At 37.2% G+C, this 20,572-nt stretch overlaps 1 protein-coding gene across 6 annotated transcripts in view; it reads right to left on the bottom strand.

Annotated features, from left to right (window-relative positions):
- Positions 1-20,572, bottom strand: part of TENM2 (teneurin transmembrane protein 2) — a gene marked incomplete at its 5' end in the record, with an annotated part of 543,931 nt that overhangs the window by 369,231 nt on the left and 154,128 nt on the right. For 2 of the 6 annotated variants that reach the window (XM_082489865.1, XM_082489866.1), the window contains one exon: positions 12,196-12,241. The exons of the other annotated variants lie outside the window; for them this stretch is intronic. In XM_082489865.1, the coding sequence (XP_082345991.1) occupies positions 12,196-12,241 (46 nt within the window). Of the gene's footprint in view, positions 1-12,195; positions 12,242-20,572 lie in introns of those variants that run through there. 6 annotated transcript variants of the gene reach the window in all.

Raw genomic sequence — 20,572 nt, 5'->3', positions numbered from 1 at the left:
GACTCTACCCAATGTAAATCAAGAAGAGGGTGGCTTCAGCAGGGAAAATAGTTTGCTGGCAAATCGGTTGATTTGGTTCCAGCTATAACACTGACCTACTTGTATAACATACTGTAAGGCATTTAAATTTCACTACTTTTATAGAAGAGAAGACAACCTATCTATTCCACAATGAAGAAACTGGGTTACTGGTTCCTGATTTTAGATTTTAAGTGAGCAGATTATCTAGGTGCAATTCTTACAGCATATGAATTCGGGCTTTCTCTTTCCAACATTCACAGAAAGGATGAGCAATTGTGATATTCCATTCTGGGAAGTAATGCATGCAGAAAGACAAAGAGCTACCCAATCCCTTTTCTCCAAGTCTAAGTATTTCCAGTGACAGAAAACAGATCTAAGTACCTGTCCACGTGTGAGCAAGCATGCGAGTAACAACTGCAAGGCCCCACAAACTTAAACGAGGGAATACTGCAAAGATAAATTAATTGATATTTATAGAGCACTCAATCTCAAGTGCTTCTGTAAAGATCTCTCTCTTTTGCTTTCTTGGATTCTGTTATCAAACACGCAGGAGGCATAAATAAATTCAGGTAGGATGTAAAAAGCTACTCATCTGACTATTACTGATTGCACTTTAAGAAAAAGCAGTCCACTTCTATCAGGTTCTTCTCTAGCCCTTATTACTCACATGCAATAATAAAGTGAACCGTTGTATTTATAGTCAACACTGTGGTAGAACCAAACACAAGTGTTGAAGAAAACAAAGAAAAACGAGCTACGAAGACTCCAATTCTTACAAGTATTTTCTGATTTCTTAATTAAATAAATAAAGGTAAGGTTAGCTAGAAGCATTTAATGAATCAGATTAATCCCAACTCAATATGTTATGCACATCAGTATATCAGATATTGTTTATCTGAAAAGTTACACTGACAAGTCCCTCTCAACTTACCTTGCAATATCTGTTTGAAATCTTCCCCCTTTTGATCCTGTTCTGAAATCAGAAGTAAGTTGCCTCTAGCATTTGGAATTTCGCTATCAAATAAATCTCCATGAAACACTTGGGGAAAAAAAAAATTAATACCATGTGCTGAAAAAGTTACATACTGGCTTCTTTCCCTGCTGAAATCAGACATAACCTCTATACGTGACTTTTTCTAACCCCACCTAATAAGTATTAATGCTTCACATTCCTTTCTACTGCGAACTTTTAAGAAATCATTCCTCTAGTAAGACGTACTATTACTGGAGGTAGTTTATACAGATCAAAATAAGCAACTACCATCCCATGTATAAAAGTTTCATTCTTACCACTTACACCACTGTTTTTCCTCTGCCTTTGTTTTACATTTCGGTTTACACTTTTCACATTGTACATTGATGAAGAAAGGAATAAGGTGCTTTCATGTTTTTGGAAACCAATCAGAATAATATGGTATCAATGCAATTAAATAATTAAAAATATAATGATCTTGACTGAAGTGGTATTTGAATATACCTCTTGGCATAATGATAGCAATTGAAAACCTTTCTAGACTGCATCCTACTTGGCACTTGCTTATTTATCAACTTATTCATTTCTATTCTGTTTACAAAGTGGAGGTAATGAAGGAAATCTCAAGGGGGTTTTGGATGTTTTTGGGGGGTTGGGGGTGTGTCTGGTTGAAGCCACTCTCCCTGCATGAAGGAAAGGACTGCCATTGAATGATAAAGGACTCCCTGTTACACTATTACAGGAGAGGAATTGCATTAACCCCTGCCCTTCCCCATTGTACTCGCTGCCCACTGGAAACAACAACAGAATTAATAAAATCCCCCACTCTCTAATGGGATGGTAATAGGATTCAGAGGCCATTAGGGTAAAGGCAATCCATATTTTACAGTTTAATAAGCTCTTGCTGAAGATGCTGGATCCCTCTTCAAAGCCAGCAATTACTGATTTAGTATTAACAAATCCACAACAACTGTCAAGACTGCAGAATGCATTTGAGATGAAGTCAGCAGCTTATGGTGACAGACTTTAAAATGTGTGTAGAAAAATGAAACTACTTAAATTGAAATAATTTGTAATTTTACAGTGATAGTGGTTATTACTGTCATTTCAGATTTCTTCCATCCAAATGTCATGGTTACTCAAGTTCGCACATAATTCTCTCAGAGTTCTGTGGTGTTTGTTTCAGAAGGCGAGCACTTTTGTCCTGTTTTCTAAGCATACACCTCTCATCACAAAGAAATAAAACAATGAACACAGAACTAGAAGACCAATTGAGTCATGAAAACAAGTTCTCCACAATAACAGATAATCACACAGACAATTTATCAATATTATGATTACCTATAAATGGACTGTCTACTAGGCTGTAGATTCAAAAGAACCCATTATTCTCCAGTAGCATGCCTTGAAGTGTGTAGGGTGTAAAATACATACTTACTACTTACTCTGCCCACTGTTATCTTAACTATTCTTTAAAAACGCTTTTTTTAAAACATATTTTTGAAAGGTGAACATGATGAATACTTTCTTAGGTTGTTTTAAGACAGAATCTTATTACCTATATTTTTGCTGTATCCAGGTATTCCTCAGTCTCTTGTGTAACTGACTGGGGACATAAAGAACAGGCCATAGAAGAACAAACCCACTCCTTACATTCCTGAAACCAAAAATATGCCTCACTTAGATACCCACCACAAGCACTGCTGGATCTAGCCCCCACCCCCACCCCCCCTTCTTTTGTTTACATTTCTGACGGGGAAAAAAATCCCAATGCACTTTTTAGAAGTGATAATTCTGAGACTGAGTTTTTGCCCCACAAACTTTCATAGAGTTCTCAGTGAGGCAGACAACAGCCACTGTATCTAAAAGTATGGACCACTGCTGTTATAATTATTCCGTGCCCGAGAGCTCATAATCGCATAAGCACAACAGGTAAGCAAACTAAAAATATACGGACATAAAACAACTAAACCCAAAAGCCTACATTCATTTCAAACTGAGGAAACAGATTCTTCACCATTTGTTTTCAACAGCTCTGACAACTTTGCCATTTTTGAACTTTAATAAATATCCGTTTACAGAGGTATTACTCCTCTTTTGCTTATATCAACTTCACTTGGTCTTCAGTGTTATATAAACTGTGAGATCAGGCTCTTCAGCGTTAATTCCAGAACATGAAATAACTCTGTATTTAAGACCACAACTTAAAATGCTGAGGGGCCATACTAGCTTCTTTCTGCTTAAAACAGAAAACAAACAGGTATACCCCAAGATAGCGGTTCTCCAGATATTAATTGCCTAGTAAGTCCCTCCCAGAATCCAGCAGAGTGTCCAAGGGAAACTGAGTTTACCCTAGCTCGCTTTCTAAAAATGTCATCTTGTCCCATACTTCAGTGAGGTATTTCCTTTGAGTGGGAACTCATCAGCTCACCAAAAAAAAAAAAAACCAACCCTTGCCAGCTCCCTGAAAAATAGGAAGGAGGCACGGACAGGAATGCCAGGGTTTAACACCCAATTGACTGTATGTTTCTCTGCAATGGACTGAAAACACAGGCTTTTCCACAAGTCTCCTGCCTTCTCAGCAGCATCCCATCTCAGCATGTCTGTCGCCAGGAAGCCAAGAAATGGAGAATCAGAGAGTTATGTTTAGCCATGCAAAGGCATTGCACCTAGATCTCTTTCAAGCAGACACATTATCCAATCTTCTTTTTTAAGGTGATGTTTTCATATATTCAGATACCGCAACTTCACGTACCAGAACCATGCTGATCTTCAAACTTCCCGGTACTGTTTATGTGGAGAGCCACCAGACTTCAACAAGGACCACACATATTCACTATTTATCAGAACATATTAATATTGAATGTAAGCATGTCTTTCATTACCTCCACAGTTTATGTTAAAAGCATATATTTAATGAAAATTTAGAGCTGATAGCGTTCCCGCTCCTCCAAAAGTAGCTAAACTGCAGTTTGGGCTCCACTTCCACATTTTCTTTGCTTTGTCCACCTAATGCTTCAAGACAGTTTTCAGTAACACTCAAAGAACAGTGGGGGAAGAAAAACAGAATGATTCCTGCAACAATTAGCTCTGTTTAGCTCACTCTTCCATACACTATTTTGAAAGATGCCTTCCAGAGTATCTAGGGACATCACAGAGATTTTTGAAGCAGAGCTTCCAGGCCAACTAACAGAAGTAACTAAAAGCCAAGTAAAAAGGGAATTGATGACCTAACTAATTCTAGGACAGGAACTGTCCGATCAATATTTTACAATACAAAACATAACTACAACATGAACAGAAGACATCAAATGGCACACGAATAGCCTTTTTGAAGAGAAAAACAGAGAGCATGCAAACCAGTCATTTCTAAGGACTCGTATAAATGGATAAATTTAACAGCCTACTTTGTTTATACGACAATATACATGCGTCACTGAAACACAGCCTGACTTTAGAATCTTTTTTTTTTTTTTTTTTCGAGTTTAGGTAGTGTAGGTAGGCAGCAACTGCAAGCATCTTCAAAGATACTAAAAGCCATGTGTAACCATAGTGGCGTAAAGAGAGTGCTAAAGCTACATTAGTACATTTTCCCACACAAGTATGCCTTAAAAGGACCTATGTTGCAGCACAATCGATTATCAAATTGAGCAATAATGTGTGTGCTATGGATACATACTACCCAGTTCCACTTTTCAAGAACTATTGTGTTTTCTGCTTCGACTAAAGGTGAGAAACATTTGATCAGTTGTTGGTGAACATGAGTAAGTTTTAGAAGTGTTTTGTTTTCTTTTCAGATGTTTTTTTTACAAACATAAGGAAAAATAGGAAGTTAGTAAAAACAAAGAAATAGAACCCCACAATCTAGACAGTACTGAAACCAAACACACCCAGCAAGTGCCAGCGTGGAATCACCTCTGTGAATCAACACATAACTGAATTTTTGCTAGTGCAATGCCATCCAATTAATAAAGCTTATTATTTCTGTGTTCACTACAGTGGACTTAGATTCCAGTATCTTTTCGGTCTGATATTGACTAAAAAAATCAGGTCCATAATGTAATGAACCAGTTTACCATTCTCGTCCAGAAAGGATGGAAACAGAAAACAATGTACTCGTGTATGTTCCAGAAGCAGTAAACCTATTAAAACATCTACTTTTTCATTCAGCTTGCTGACATACTTTTATTGTTCAGAACAGTCTACACTGATTTTTTTTTCAATATATAATTAAAAATTTTGCATCCAAACCAGAGTAATTGTGAATCATACAAATAAAGAATACATTAAAAACCCCACACACCCTGCTCGCCTGCTCTAATGCAGACAGATCTCTTGAAAGGACCGTAGCAGTGTCAACTCACACTTCATCTACAATACCCCTTCCTACCTTTCTCAACTATTCCTTACCACAGAATTATGGTTGTTGTAAACTTTGATGTCAGATCTATGAAACACCACTAGAAACACAAAACTCCTTTGCACTTGCAGCATAAATTAGTATTGGAATCAACTGCTTCAGAAATAAAAGCTCTACCTCTGCTTAGTTTCCCTGAAAACAAAACAAAACAAAATCCAGTCATGGAACATTAAAAAAAAAAAAAAAACAAACTTCCAGTTTGTAATAAGAAACTATCAAAATAGTTTTTAAAAAGAAAATAGAACCTTTAACTGTAAGTGATCAGTTCATTCAGAAGGTTTAATTTTAGAAGGTGGTGAACAAGGATAAAACAATTAATTTGTTAAGGCTGGCCAAGGCTACCTGGGTTAAACATGAAAAGAAAATGTGTTGCCTGCACTGTAGTCCTGATTTGCTTAGTATTTGACATATGCTGTCTCAAAAGACCATTTCAATTTTTATTTCCATCATTCTAAAAAATCCTCTCAGAAAAGGTAGTAAGGAGATGCAATATAATGAACTATAATACAATAATCATGGTTTGGATTTCTGTCAAGTTGCTCAGAACATAAATGAGCATTTATCAGGAATTTGCCCAAAACAAATAATTTACACTCATTTCCACAACAAGACAGACATAATTCTCTTTCATTCAGCTCTTTGTTAACTCTGATTAATTACTTCACTTCCAAATTTCATTAGAAACATATTCATCTTTTTTAGGTAGCAACAATTGGTATGCCGCATCTTGAAGTCTCATATTAGCAAACTGAACATCTGCCCATTCCTTACATTCTACTGACCTCTAGAGACTGTATGTATATATCTGTAGCACATATACATTATTTATGTGCATGTACACATACTAGAGCAATGTCACCACAATAGATTGACTTTAGAGAAATCTGTATGCAGTATTTCATGTTACAGCTTTTACTCTAATCACAAATTGTTCTTAGAAATAGTTTCTTTCCTGTGTTTTCTAGACATGAAAAATCTCTCGCTATTTTTTTCCCTTTCCTCTCTGTGTCCTTCCAACCCAAACACAACACAGCTTGCTTCATTTGTTATGTACAGAGTTAAATACGACTATCAATATAAATATTGAGATAATCCAGGTTTCATGTAAGCACGAATACCTGCCAGGGAGGGAGTGCCCACAAAACCAGAGGCTCCAAGTTATTGAAAAATAGGCGTTATTGTATGTAGGGCGAGAAGACCGGTCTCTCTCAACTCAGTATCAACACTTCTTCCCCCCACCAAATGATAATATCTTGCAGCAGCTTCCTTGTCTCCAATTTGCTGCCGGGGAAAAAACCTGTAAAAAGCCTGTGTTGGGTTTGACATTTAGACCAAACAAAAAGGGCTGAAGGAGTTGAATTTGTCAACTAAAACCTATTCAAAATAGACATTAATCCAATAATAAAGAGAAACGAGGGGAACAGAAAAGACTACGTTCCTCCATAACAACGTTAGGATAGCTGACACTGTTATGAGCCATCACTTGGTAATACTGTGTGGTCAAGTATACCAGAAAACGTTACCACAGATATACACAAAATGAACATGTGAAATTTTAAAGGCACATTTTCCAACTGAAATTACTTTGTATTAAGTTTCATATCAAAATGCCCAGAAAATATACAAGGGGGTTTCTAATATTGTTAATGTTTTATAGAGAAGGAACACTTACAATATACTGTTATATGACTTTATCCTCTGGAATCTCATAGACGAAAATATATGTAGGAGAATGATCTGAAAATAATGTCCTAATGTCCTACTTCAAGAAGCTTTAGCTAAAAAGCTTTTTAGCTTTTTTTTTTTTTAATTTGGTGAGTGAGGAGATAAAGCTTTTTAATGCAATGTTTTACACTGTTATAATCATACTGCATGTGATAACAATACAAATTTTATTTGATTTGGAATCAGCTATGAGCTACAGGTTGAATTTTATCAAATCACTATAAGCTATAGGTAGCCACTGAACTCTATCTTTCAAAAACTGCATGCATAAAGAGCAAGAACCGTATTAGCTAAATATATTTTACACAATACAGCTAAAAAAGAACCTACATCTACTACTTCAACTTACTCAGGAGTTACTTCAGCATAAATGAGGAAAATATACACATCCATATCTTTTCCTTTAGAGGTAACATCCTTAACATAACTTCATTGCCAAATCCTATTTTTATTTTTTTAATGATTTTTATTCACCTTATATGAAATTTTAATGAAACTATCAGAGTGACAAACTATATGGATACATTTGAAACAAGCTTCCCAGAGGAGTCATTAAATTACTATTGTCTGCAGTATGTTTTCCTATGTACACATCACAGCTTTGTATTTCAATAACTTACTGCAACCTCCTGGACATCCATTCCTCCTGTATTCCAATAACGTGAGACCAGGTATGTATTTTTAAATTTGAAATGGACTTAAATTAAAATACATAGATTCAGATTCATGTGTTTGTTTTTATGTACATAAGCATCCATAGACAAACCTAGAAATACAATATTGCTGCTACTGGGAAATGTGGCACTAGACTCAATTGTGGCCAAAATTATTTACCCTATTCAGCTATTCTGAGCTTTTCATAGTGTACTCATAAATAGAATTCCACTATATAAGTATGCTTGCTTTTCTCTTCATGACTTTGAGAACTGAGAAATACGAAGATAAAAGTTTATTCCTTAGGGCTATATTGTGTCATAAGCCTTTAAACTGAATTTGCCAATGTTTTCAACAGGGAATTCTCTTTAGAAACTGATGACATATTACGATCTTTTAAACTAAATTACATACCATTTCATTGAACTGACAAGTCTGAAAGTAAACTGAAGTAGGGAAGGTGCAAGAACATAATTCTGGTAATATTCTCTCACTGGTAACAGTAAGGCTTATTTTTCTGAATGACAGAACTGCAAAAATGTAAAAGTGCTCGTGGACTTTTGGCCATGCCCAGCTGAGATGCACAATGTTCAATACCAATCGCTAATTGTCTCTGAAGCCCTAGGAACTTCTAAGCTTGAGCAAAAAATCCCACAAAAAAACTACATGTGACTATTGAATAAATATATACAGCATTGGCGTTTCCTAAATCATACCCATGAAACGCAGGAAGATTTCATTTTTTCCGCATATAAAATATGCAACCGGTTTTCTGAAGGTTAAGGAATTACATTAGTATGTACACAGTTGTATGCATGTACAAATTGAACAATAAATTAAAGAAGCAGAACATTAAGGAAAACCCCCACTGGAAATAGAAAATCTGTACGGTGAAAAAAACCCATCAACCTAAAGCTTGTCAGATTAAAGAAATTTTGGCACACACATCTTCAAAAACCCACAAAAATACTAAACCCAAACTACAATAAATAACGTACAACGCAAATGATATGGGAGATGACTGTAGAGATCTGCCACACATTTTTCTACCTGCATTTTTTTTCCAGTTATAAGCAGAAGCTGAAATTTTCTTACACAGTAAGTACAAACTAAACAAAGCCATGCTCCAAGGTATTATATAATTCAGTGAAAACTGAAATCTCTTCTCTAAAAAGTCTTCAACTAATTCTTGTTTTTGTTTTGGTTTTTTTTTTATTTAAGCTACAAACCAGCTGAATGCAGAGAGATCACATTTTTATTATGACTAGCCTAAGTTTTGCCTTTTATCCCACTTTACGTGAAAAGCTAGGACTAAAAAAACAACACAACACACATTACTGCTTTGAATTTGAAATCAGTTACGGTTGATGATCATCTCCAAAAATAAATATACCCACAGATAGAGGTCAGTGGTTGCCTGAAATTGCATCAGTTAGCGCCTGTATACTAGAATCCTCCACTCCTTTGGGACTGCTTTATCACGTTATCACATTAATTAATAAAACAGTAGTTTTAGCATAGGACATCACAGTTTTCTATCCACTCATTTGCCATTGGTTACTCTACAATTTATTGATCAGAGACTCCTCATAGGATTTCTCTCAGAATTTAAGCATTTAAGATGATGGTAACTCACAATTGTTTACAGCTTAAAAAAAATGTACAAATAAAAAAAAATAACATACAAATTAAGAAAGAGGGTGGTTTCTTGCTTTTAATCATGTTATGTGTTGATCTTGTAAGCTCTTACTGTTCTCACAGGAAAGCAACTTCACTGCATTGGAATTCTAATTTTGAGGTGTATGCATTTCATTTCTTAATTTACAATTAAATATTTGTATTTCGTGAATGTATTTAAAAAAAAAACAACACCAAACTTCTAGGGATACTCTTTCAGTCCTTCCTCTGAGAAAATATTCATGTGAAACAATGTTAATACTAGTGATAAAATGTTAGAAGTGGCAAGTAAAAACTCAAAACCTTAAAAAAGGCATACAGTTGCCTCATTTCAGCACATGTACCTCTTCAAATTTTCAGACTGAATAGAACATGGGATGATGTGGTAAAAAATTATTTATCTCAAATTATTAAACTACCAACAACCTGTATAACCATCCGCCTTGAGATTTTTCTTTAGCTTTTGTAATCTCATTGCATTTCTTTTCCTCTAGGAAGTAATCTTTACTTTGCTCTCCAGCAACATCTACTGGAACATCAGTAAAATGCTGCTATTTCTATTAATCACCCATTTAACATCGAGTAGGGCAGAGTTAGCAACTGTCAAAAGGAGAGATAAATGGTCTGCAATTCAGATCCTGCATTCTAGTCTCCAACAGATCAAGTTAGCTCATCTTCAACCTCCTAGTTTTCTGCCATTTCATAAGGAACAAATTTTTTATGACTAATTCATATCAAAAGTCATCTACCATTTACACTTAGACATTCTTTATTTAAGTCACAAAATATCATTTAAAATACCACATTACATCTAGGACTTCCACTTCTGTCAGATAAGTTACTCTTAATTTCAGCTTGATCCAACATGCACTTAAACAGACCTGATGCACAAAAAGAGCTTGGAAGAACGTATAGGAACATTTTGAAAGATGAAAGAGAGCTGTAATGGCGATTGCAATGCCAAATAATACACAAGTTCAGCAAAACTATAGTTAGAAGTAAAAATGTCCACTCCAAATCAGTGAAACATTTCCAAGTTCTTTTGTCTGATTTTAAGGCCTCAGAAAAAAAAAAAAAAATAATCTGTCCCTTTGTATGAGGATGAATACATATGATTAACTACCACTGAAGATAAAGTAGTAACGTGTGAAGTCCCTCTACACTGATGGGAGACTAGGCTTCCCTGGGGGCTTGATCCCATTCAGCAGCGTTGGTGGCTTGTCACTGCCTATCTTGTAAAATCAGCTACTGCAAATGTACACAGAAAGCACTGCCACTGAATTCTGCCAGCTCCCAGCGCTGCGCCTTCCCAAGTCTGCAGGCAGGATTGAGTCATTGGGGTAAACTTGCATAAAGACAAAAGTTCTCCAGTAAACATATTAATTCCTATCTGCGGTATGCTCATTTGTAGGTCTGCAATGCTAAAATCTGCCTATCAAACAACGTTTATACTCTATGACAGCTTATAAAGTTAGCTTTTCATAGCCCTGCTTTCAGAGCCAGTTAATTAGTACTCTACTTTTACAAATACCTCTGATCACTGCAATATTATTTGCTTTCCTTTAAATCCCTAATAATGGTCTAACTATCCTTGACTGCTTGTTCACTTTCGAGCATGACAATGAAATTCAGAACATCACTGCTGCTCACAATCATTTCCTCCTATTTACAGTCTTAGTTTGCTTATACAGAGAGCAACTGTACAATATAAGCGCAGAAATGTAGGGAGAGAAAAGAAGGCACCAAAGCTGGTGAAGACCAGAAACTGGAGTCCCAATAGCTAAACGTTCCAGTAGTGAATAAAAAGCAATTATCGGCATGTAACATTTTAAAAGTAATTAACATTATTTCTGCCTTTAGAATCCCTGTAGAGCCTCAATGTATTTTTATGGAGAATAAAAGGGCACATTTCATCAAACCACAAACACTTTAAGCTATGTAATTTTATATTGTCATAAGACTTAAGTTCATAGGCTTTGCCTGATAAATTAGCTCCTCTCAATAACTGTTAAACAGAAAGCCCTTTATTGTAATCCAAGTGCACTCGTGGACAGCACTTTCAGAGTTAACTCCATTTGACAACTGACATAAATCCATTATTCTAATTTGGTGATTGCTTTACTAAACACAGATGCAGTTTATGAGTTTTAGTCACGTATTTCATTCAGGATGCCACTTAATCTCAATTTACAAAACATAAACACGAAATAGGTTTTACAGTACGTCTAAAAGGGTATAGCTATTCAGCCGATGAAATGCCAGGCAAACAAACCATATTCACCTAGACCTAAACTCAATGCTAGATTTCACCTTACCAAATAAATAGTAAATAAGTACAATTAATTTTTAGTTCAGCTCTTGCAACCAAACTGCAGAATGCCAAGCTCCTCAAGGGTTATAAGACTCAAAAGCTTTTCTTATACTGAGATTTAAGCACTGAATTTAACCTTAAGCGAAGTCCAGCTTTCACAAAAGCTCGTTCTCCGTTTTTTTTTGATACACAGAGAAAAGGGGGGGAAACAATCATTCGGTCTGAATACAGCACCTCCACGAACCCATTTGTAATTCAATTTATAGCACATACTTTACATCTTAAACAAAAGGAATCTGATACAACACCGATGCTGCCTCTTGCTGCAGTTGCTCGCCTCAGTTACAAAACGCTGGAAATCTACCGCTCTGACCAAGCCACTCCATAAAACATTCAGATTCAGGCACTTCTTACCTGCCTCAGTTGAAGGCTTCCTTCCCTTGTTAGCAGTATGAAGCATCCTCTAGCCTTCCCAGTCCTCACCACCAGCCTCAAATTGCACCGCTAAGTCCCTTTTTTGCAAGAAAACGCTTATTGAAAGTGATTAGTTTTTGTTGTCCCTTTTAAGTCCCTCCTGCGGGAAAGAGCAGGGGAGCGATGTGACGCCACCTTTTAATCTTTTGCAAGAGTGAAAAGGCAGAAAAGGAGCGCTCGATCAAACTGAGCTTCACACATGACTAAAACTCGCCGGAGAGGCTGCAAGCTCTGGCTAAAGCACCACTAGGCGTAAGTGTAAGAACAGAGAAGAGGGGAGAGTCAATGAAATGTGACAACGTACGTGCATCAAAGACGGGAAAGGAGGGAGAGAACAATAAGAGAGAGATCGAGACAGCAGTGAGAGAAAGAGAAAGAATGAGAATGCGAGGGAGAATGAGCATGAAGAAAAGATAGGGGAGTTCTGAAGCAAAGAATTCACAGAATAAAGCCAAAGTGTCTGGCAGCTTCTGTTTTTATCTCAGTGAGCATGACATACTGCCTCTCTCATTTAGCAACACATTCTTGTCTCTTCCAGGTTTGAAAACTGAGATAATCACAATGTGTGCCTGTTTTCGCCTGATTGGCATACTTGTGTGCAGTATACCTGAGATCCCCCCCAACCATCGTCTAGAGATGCATTTCTGTGCAATTAAGTTCATATATTCATTAGGAAAGACACCTCTCCCCACCCCCAAAAACTAGGAGCTGCTAATTTCTATATTGATTTATAATATAGTTTAACTGGCAGATGGAATTCTACTTATAACTACTAACAAACTGCCACTGATAAACAAATGACTGAACAAATGTTTAATGTTGATAACTGAGTTTTCATAGCAACAAAACATATTAGCATTGATAAATCCGTGTTTAAAAAAAGACACTTTCTTCTATTTATCTTGGTATTGCACTAAGAAGTAGGAGAAGAAAAAACGTGACCCAGAACTAACATTTTTCAAGGAATCCATGAGATACGATCAGATTTCAAATTTTAAAAAAAGCTATTACAAGCTGAAAACTGAATTTAAAATTTCAAATTTAATTACGAATTCCTACTCATTCGAAAAGGTCCACACACTAAGTCCTCATACAAGTAGGGTTCGTTTTCATGCAAGATGGGGGTGGTTTGTTTTTTTATTTGTTTGGTGTTTTTTTTCAAACTATATATACCATTTGTAACATTAGGACAGCTTCTGTAATATGCTTTATTTATACCTTTTACCTTTTTAAGGTAAAGGCAAATAGGCTTTTAGCCAACTGGCAGTTGGTCAGCTGGCCAAAAGGCATAAGACTTGTCTGCAGAACCAACACAATCAGCCCATGAACAGACTCTCCTATTACACGGACATGCACGGTTAAGAGGGCAGCAGAAATGTAAACAAACCTGAAAAAGAACATATACTTTCTCTTTGCTGCAGCATCCTATTTGGGCCTCTCCTTGGATCCTAGCATCTCAACTCTACTCGGGAGAAGGAAGAACTATGTCAGTGACATAAGATTCTGGAAATCTGGATCTAGACCTCAACTGTAACAGCACACTTCTGTGTCAGCTTATCCAAGTCACACAGTGCTACATTCAGGCATTTGTTTCTTAAGGTACATACCTAGTTTAAAAAAAAAAAAAAAAGGTTTTAACAGCTCTACACAACTTGGTATCCTCTTTTGTAAGGATTTCCCAGTCCCAGAGAGAAGGTCATGCAGATGAGGTCACAAATGATTACCAGGGAATCAGTGGCCAATTTCAACACTCAGTACTTATATTATCATTATTGTACCACAAATTTTAAAAGAACTGATGTTTTTCTATGAACGTTAACCTCCAGAATCTCATCACAAACCATCATATGAAACTCTGGACAGACAGAATCCAATTTTCATACTTGTAAAGTAAAACTTGAAAAACAACACTTTTAAGCTTACAAACTGTCCCTAACCCCACACTTATTGCTAAATTTGTGATTGCTTCAGTGTTTCACCTCTTATTTTTTGTGCCCCAGGGATTGGCAATACACTTACATAAATACAGAGCCATTAAAATCAGATTCTCACTAATCTTCTTGAGCAACCTTCATCACACGAGCTTAGAGTAAAATTTACCATAAGGAGAAAAATATTCATAAGACCACTGGTCTGTTAAACCTCTCTCCGTATGTGTTTCAATACGGCACTAGGCTGACCTAGCAAAGCAGCATTTTGTGTGATGGTTTACATCAAGTACTTCTCCTTGTTCTGTTGGTGTAAGGAATCTAATCAAAGCAGTGTAGCTGCTTTAAAGCCTCCTGTTTTCTCTTCCAGACATGGAGGAAATAAACACCACCTGAAGATTTGGGGGGACAGGAGGAGGAAGGAGAAAGAGAGATCCATGCATTCAGTTATTGAAAATCTTTCCAGAGTATTGTTAGCAAATATTCCAATGGAAGTGCCTAGCTACCTTTTAAAAAAGAAAAAGAAAAAAATGGTAGTCCCAAGCTCCTATAAGCAGCTCACTCTGCCTGTGCAGTGCATGCATAGGCACATGCCTGTGCACACTTAAAACGAGTAACAACAATTAGGGAATAGATCTTTCCTATTTCCCATTTCACTGTGTATTCTTTCACCCTTACTGGCAAATTGCTTTTCACATGGAAGTCTTGATAAGCAGTTTCCGTATATCTTACAATGTACTAGATTATATTCACGACAACAATATTCAAAAAACGCAAACACATACATACCTACTTCTAGAAGTATTTATTCATTCTCACAGGCTTATCTACGAATTCACAATGCAATCAAACCCCTGTATTTACATCCAAGGTCAACAAAACACTTGAAAATATGCATGCAATTTTTTCATGAAAGATACAAGACTGAGTGGCTAAAACTAGACATAAGCTTACATACTACACTAAATAAATTCTTTTCTTCAAGAACTGACCTTGCGTCTGAACTCAAAACGTTTGGACACTGAACTGCTTTGAGTCCTGACAGCTCCAGTGAGCAAAGCAAGTTATTCTCCTATGGAAGTAAGTTATTCTATAAATCGGCCACATTTCCATAAGACAGGCTAGGTATTTGACTAACATGAATGCAAAAGCTGTATTTTACTGCTGTTAAATGTGCTTCCACTTAAGCTTCCTCAAGCAGTACTCCAGTAGCATACAGGCACCACACCGCAGAACGTTACAAAATAACTGCACAATGAAACGGACCAGTAATGTCATTTTGTGCAGAGATATAACTAACTGATTTCTCGCCCGTTTTTTATACTTTCACCATTACACAGGAAACAACTAATCAGAACTTTCCCTCAATCTTACCTGAAGAAGCCAAGTCAAGTTTAATCACAGGAAACCTCTTGATCCGTTACTTCTATACTCTACTAGAAATCTGGATCATCCTTCTGTTTGTTTTAGGTCTAGGATTTCATTAGTCTGCATGTAAAAACATAGTCTATGCCTGTGACTTAACACTTGCATAGTAATAGAATAGCGAAGAACATTCAACACATTGCATTGTTTCAGTGATGCTGAATCCCCCTCCCACAACCCCCTGCTGGGAAAATGCATCAACAGCGTTATCAAGAACATGGAGCGTCACAACAGCAAATTATGGAGAAATAAAGTGGCAAAAGACTACTCATGCCTATTAAAGGTACTACTGGCCAGAAATACTCATAGCTAAAGGAAAGCCTCTGGCTATGCAAAAGAGCTAATGACCACTTCCTCCTACTAATATCCTTTTGTATTTTATATCTAACAAAGACTTTTTATTTGCCAATTATCTAGTTGGATGGCATGGACACAGAACTAATTTTTCCAACATTTTGGTTTTGGTTCTTCTTTTTCAGACCTGAAGAAACACTGTTTCTGAAAGCACCTATCTTTTTTCAGTTATATTGTTTGGTTTAACAAAACATACCACCTTTTTCCCCCCACAAACGTTGTTTCAATAATACTTTTGGATCTTTCTCTTACACCACAACCACTATAAAAGCAGAACGGCACTGTGAGGCCCTTCATCCCTCCCCAGCCACCAGCCCCCGGACTGCGATCTGTGCACTGCTCAGAGGAAATACAACAGAGTAGCACAAGGGCTAGAAGAGAGGCAGAGCATACGAGAAAACCCCTTGTGTCTTACATTGGGCACTGGGAAGTTAAGTAGAGACAATTTATGACAAGAAATGAAATTGGTGTGGTTAAAGAAGTGTCAAAATCAGACATAATTTTACTGGTGAGAGGCACAAGTTAAAGACCTTGCACAAGCATAAGCTACATGTAACATCCTGGCAGAGCTAAGAAAAACATGTGCTGCTATTGCTGGTATGAATTATAAAACCACCTAAATAGTGATTTTTGAGCATAACTGACTACATGTGATAGCATCATTATAAATTAAAATTGTTTATGACCTCCATTTGGTCCAAACACTACAACCTTACTCACTATATGCATGGTTGAACCAATTTATCTATGACTGCTGGTGTTACACGATAGAAGAAATAGCCAAGTGTCATGCAAAGGAAACAAAGAGAAAATACCAGCAGAAGCTTCTTCAGTAAAAGCAGCTTGTAATTTGGCTCTGAGTCATACGGATTTCTTAATGGCTACTGAAAATAATCTTTCATGCTTATCATTGTCAACTCAGTAAATGACAATAACTAATAACTAAGTTGTTATTTGTTTATATAGTTAATTTTTAGTTTTCTATTTCATAAGTGTTAGTATATTATGAAAACAGTCATTTCATGAATGAATGGAAATCAGTATTTTTGTAAATTCTGCTTGACAGAACTAAAATAGGATAATCAGTATGTTCCTGGTTATTTGGGAATATTAATTTCAAAGGACATGTAATTCCCCCTCTCCCCACATTGTATTTACCGATAAAACCATAGAGGAATATGCATTAAAATGACATTTCAAAATTCAGACTTCTGTGGCACCAACTTGTACTGCTGTCTACTTGGTACATTTCTGTTTAGAATTTTTGCTCCAACTATAGCTCCAATTACAGTCACACGAGCTAAGGCCTTTTAAGACTGTCACCAGTAAGTCAAACAATTCCTGAAGCATCTCCCACAGAAGATTTACATTTTTCAAACCCACAATAAACCGATTGCCTTCACCTGTGTCTAAATGGCACGTAAAGTTCACGTGAACCTCCTGTGCCTCAATTAACATTAGGGACAGAAAGAATAACTGACCTACAAGGTACAGGTTTGCCTGCCATGACTTCTTCCTATAACACAGGCTGAGAGCTCCTTCAGACTGCAAGCAGAACATATTGATACAAAGACAGCTTCCAGGAGAAAACTCTATGGCTCATAAAGGGCTTTCTTCACTAATAGATAATTTAAGTTCTCTACATGAAGTACAAATCTGCACTGAGTCAACAGAGTACATAGCTTCACTAAGTGTACAATTTATTTTAGAGTACTGAGCAACACACTTAAAAACTGAACAAAGCCTAATTTTTACTGCCCAGTCCTCTGAATTAATATGCAACATTCATGCCGTAAGTATACCTCTGAGCATTCAGTACTTCTCTGAGCCACAGCTTTGAAGATGTGATGGTTTCCTATGCACTAACTTGACCTATATTCAGGCTGACTTCTATTCTGAGATTATTTCTGCTGTGGATTCAATTCCAGATGCTATATACATTGCTTTGCTACACCTATGATACAGATGCCAAAGAGCAGAAGGATGTCAACAAATTAAAGGGCCACTGCTGACATTCCCTAATAACTGGGGCTCGTCAAAAAACATGCTTTTTTGTGAGCTGATCTTGGCACAAGCATATTTCCTTGACAATGTGGAAGCACAGAACCAAATCTAGAAACCTCCTTAAATTATTTGCTGTTATGGCAGGGTCGAAAGGCCTGACCAAATGGGGAAGGGAAAATAAGCCTACAAGAGATGACCAAAAACGAAGAGAAAGAAAAGGAAAGGGGAAAGTTATTAAAGAACAAAGTTCCATGACAAAAACAGAAAAGTGGCTCTTCATTTCTAACACAGGACACAGTAGAGGAAATGGAAAACAGCGACAAAGGTCTTACTTTTTAACACTTGCTCCTGCTTATTCATGTCCTGATCCACAATTTTTGCACCTAATCTCCAGTTTTCACATTTATAGTGAAGAAGTCTTACAGGATTAGGTCTTACCCTACTAGTAACACCTGTCATTACATACTTCAAACTGTTTCATGTAACGTTCCAGCAGAATAGTCATATACTATAATAGAACACCTAAAATTCCACTTACCTCATGAAACAAAACCATAAAGCCCTCTAAGTCTACCGGGTCAGCTGGAAGACCCCTAAAGCATTCCAAAGACTTCAATTTCTCCACGTTCATAACGGACCCATGACGAACAGCTAACTTTACACCAACTTACCAGAGCAGTGATGATGCAAGAAACCCTGGAGAGACTGCTATACAAGCAATGCCCTAACGAAGGTATATAAAAACAACTGCTCGGTCGCTGCTTGCTGCCTGCACGTTGTCACGTCCCACCTGTGGGGAGGGGGGAGCGACTCAGATTCGCAAATCACCTCAGCGTGCAGTAAGGTGAAATAACACTCAAGGTCCGTAAAAAACCTCAACTTTAATAGAACAAAGGTAAAGAACCAATATTTTCTAAGTGTTGGCACTCTTGCAAGTATGTTTACCTAGGCTATGTGGCTTTGGGGCAAAATGGAGTAGGTTACTTGGCGGCTTTTGAGGGAAAAGAGAAAGAGATAGAGAGGAAAAGGAGAGAAAAAAAGAAAAACAGATCACCAATAGATCACCTGGATCCAGCGCCGCACCTGCCGATGTGGGGTGTTGGGTGCGGTGAGTGCCACCCAGCCTGGGCTGCGCCGCTCTGGGCCCCGGCTCCGGGCGCGGTTGAGACACCAGCACCCTCCCGTGAGGCGGAAGGCACAAAGTGGCAGCTCAGCAGAGGGCGCACCCGGCCCTGCCCACACCCGCCGCTGCTGTCCTTCCCCTGAGGCAAAGTCCCGCCCGCGGGGCCGCCATTTTGTGCCCCGGGCTCACAGTGCAGTCGTCTGGGGCTCGTCCCTTCAAGTGTGTGCTGAGTCCTTCTTATATCATGAGTCAAGAGGGTTTTTTTTTTTATTAAATAGCTTCATGCTGTATCTACGCTACGACTCAAGAAAACGAGTAGGTAAGAAAAAGAGTGGGTAGTTTCAAGAAAGTCTGGTTTACTATCCGCCTGTTGTGGTTCAAAATATAGAGTAAAATTCCACCAAGGCAGCTTGACATGGCATAGAAAAGCACTCTGAAAGCACCTTTCTTGGCATGCCATCAGCTCTCACCAGCCACAGGATACTGGTTTTGATGAACCTTTGGTATCAACCAGAACAGCTGCTCCTGCCTTTATCCCTGTCACACCACTAACAGAACGCACAGTGAAGCAAAAGACTAAAAAAAAAATTTGGTAAACGTAAAGTACTGATTAGAATGTCGAGAACAGCAAGAACTTGACATGATTGACTCCTAAGAACTTTAAGACATAGTATTTTAAGTAAAACAAGTTCAAAAAAGCATATGTATATTAAGTTCTATAAAAAGCGACGATGACATTACATTAGAAATGATTAAAACTTAAAAAAAACTAAATGCACACTTTAGTTTTGGTTTTAAGACAACTGTTTCACAGTTCTGAAACAGATCATATTATAAATAGCAAGATGTGGCTTTTTAGGTCTGTTAATTCTTTAAAAAAAATATCTATAATAAGTAGCTTGCTTTATTTCAAAATAAACAAAATTTGATAATAACATTCTTTTTTTTTTTCCTATATCTTTTTTCTTTAGAATATACAGATTGTGATTCCATGGAAACCCAATTGATACTATGTCATCTCTTCCACGCAGCTGCCGAAAAGCACTGGTGAACTATCTGGCTGTTATTTGAAATGTTCTTCAACTTTACGAAGTCAGAGAAACAAGAGCAAAAGCTTTCCAGTAAACACTTTCTGACAAACTTAAAAAAGTCGTTAACATAAAGAAGTGTTCACTAGTTTTAATATCTTTCAGCCAACCAGTTTATTACAGCCATTGTCATTTTTTGACATTCTCTATCCTGTGACAATCACAGAAGCAATTCAAAACTTTACTTATCAGCCAACATTCTTTTACAATAATCTTATTCTTACTTGTGAAATCTGGAATAAAACGGTACGATTTCAGATGCTCAATCCCTATAAAAACCTCTGGAAGCCACCAGGAATAGATATGAACTACACTATGCAATATGACGGAGTCACCACACGCATTTCCTGGAAAGTGCTCATCTTAACACACACCACCAAAAGCATGACATTTAA

The sequence above is a fragment of the Vanellus vanellus genome, assembly GCF_965231255.1.
Source record: "Vanellus vanellus genome assembly, chromosome: 13".
NCBI lineage: Eukaryota > Metazoa > Chordata > Aves > Charadriiformes > Charadriidae > Vanellus > Vanellus vanellus.
The sequence above is the reverse complement of the archived record's forward strand: the minus strand, read 5'-3'. Positions and strand labels throughout refer to the sequence as shown.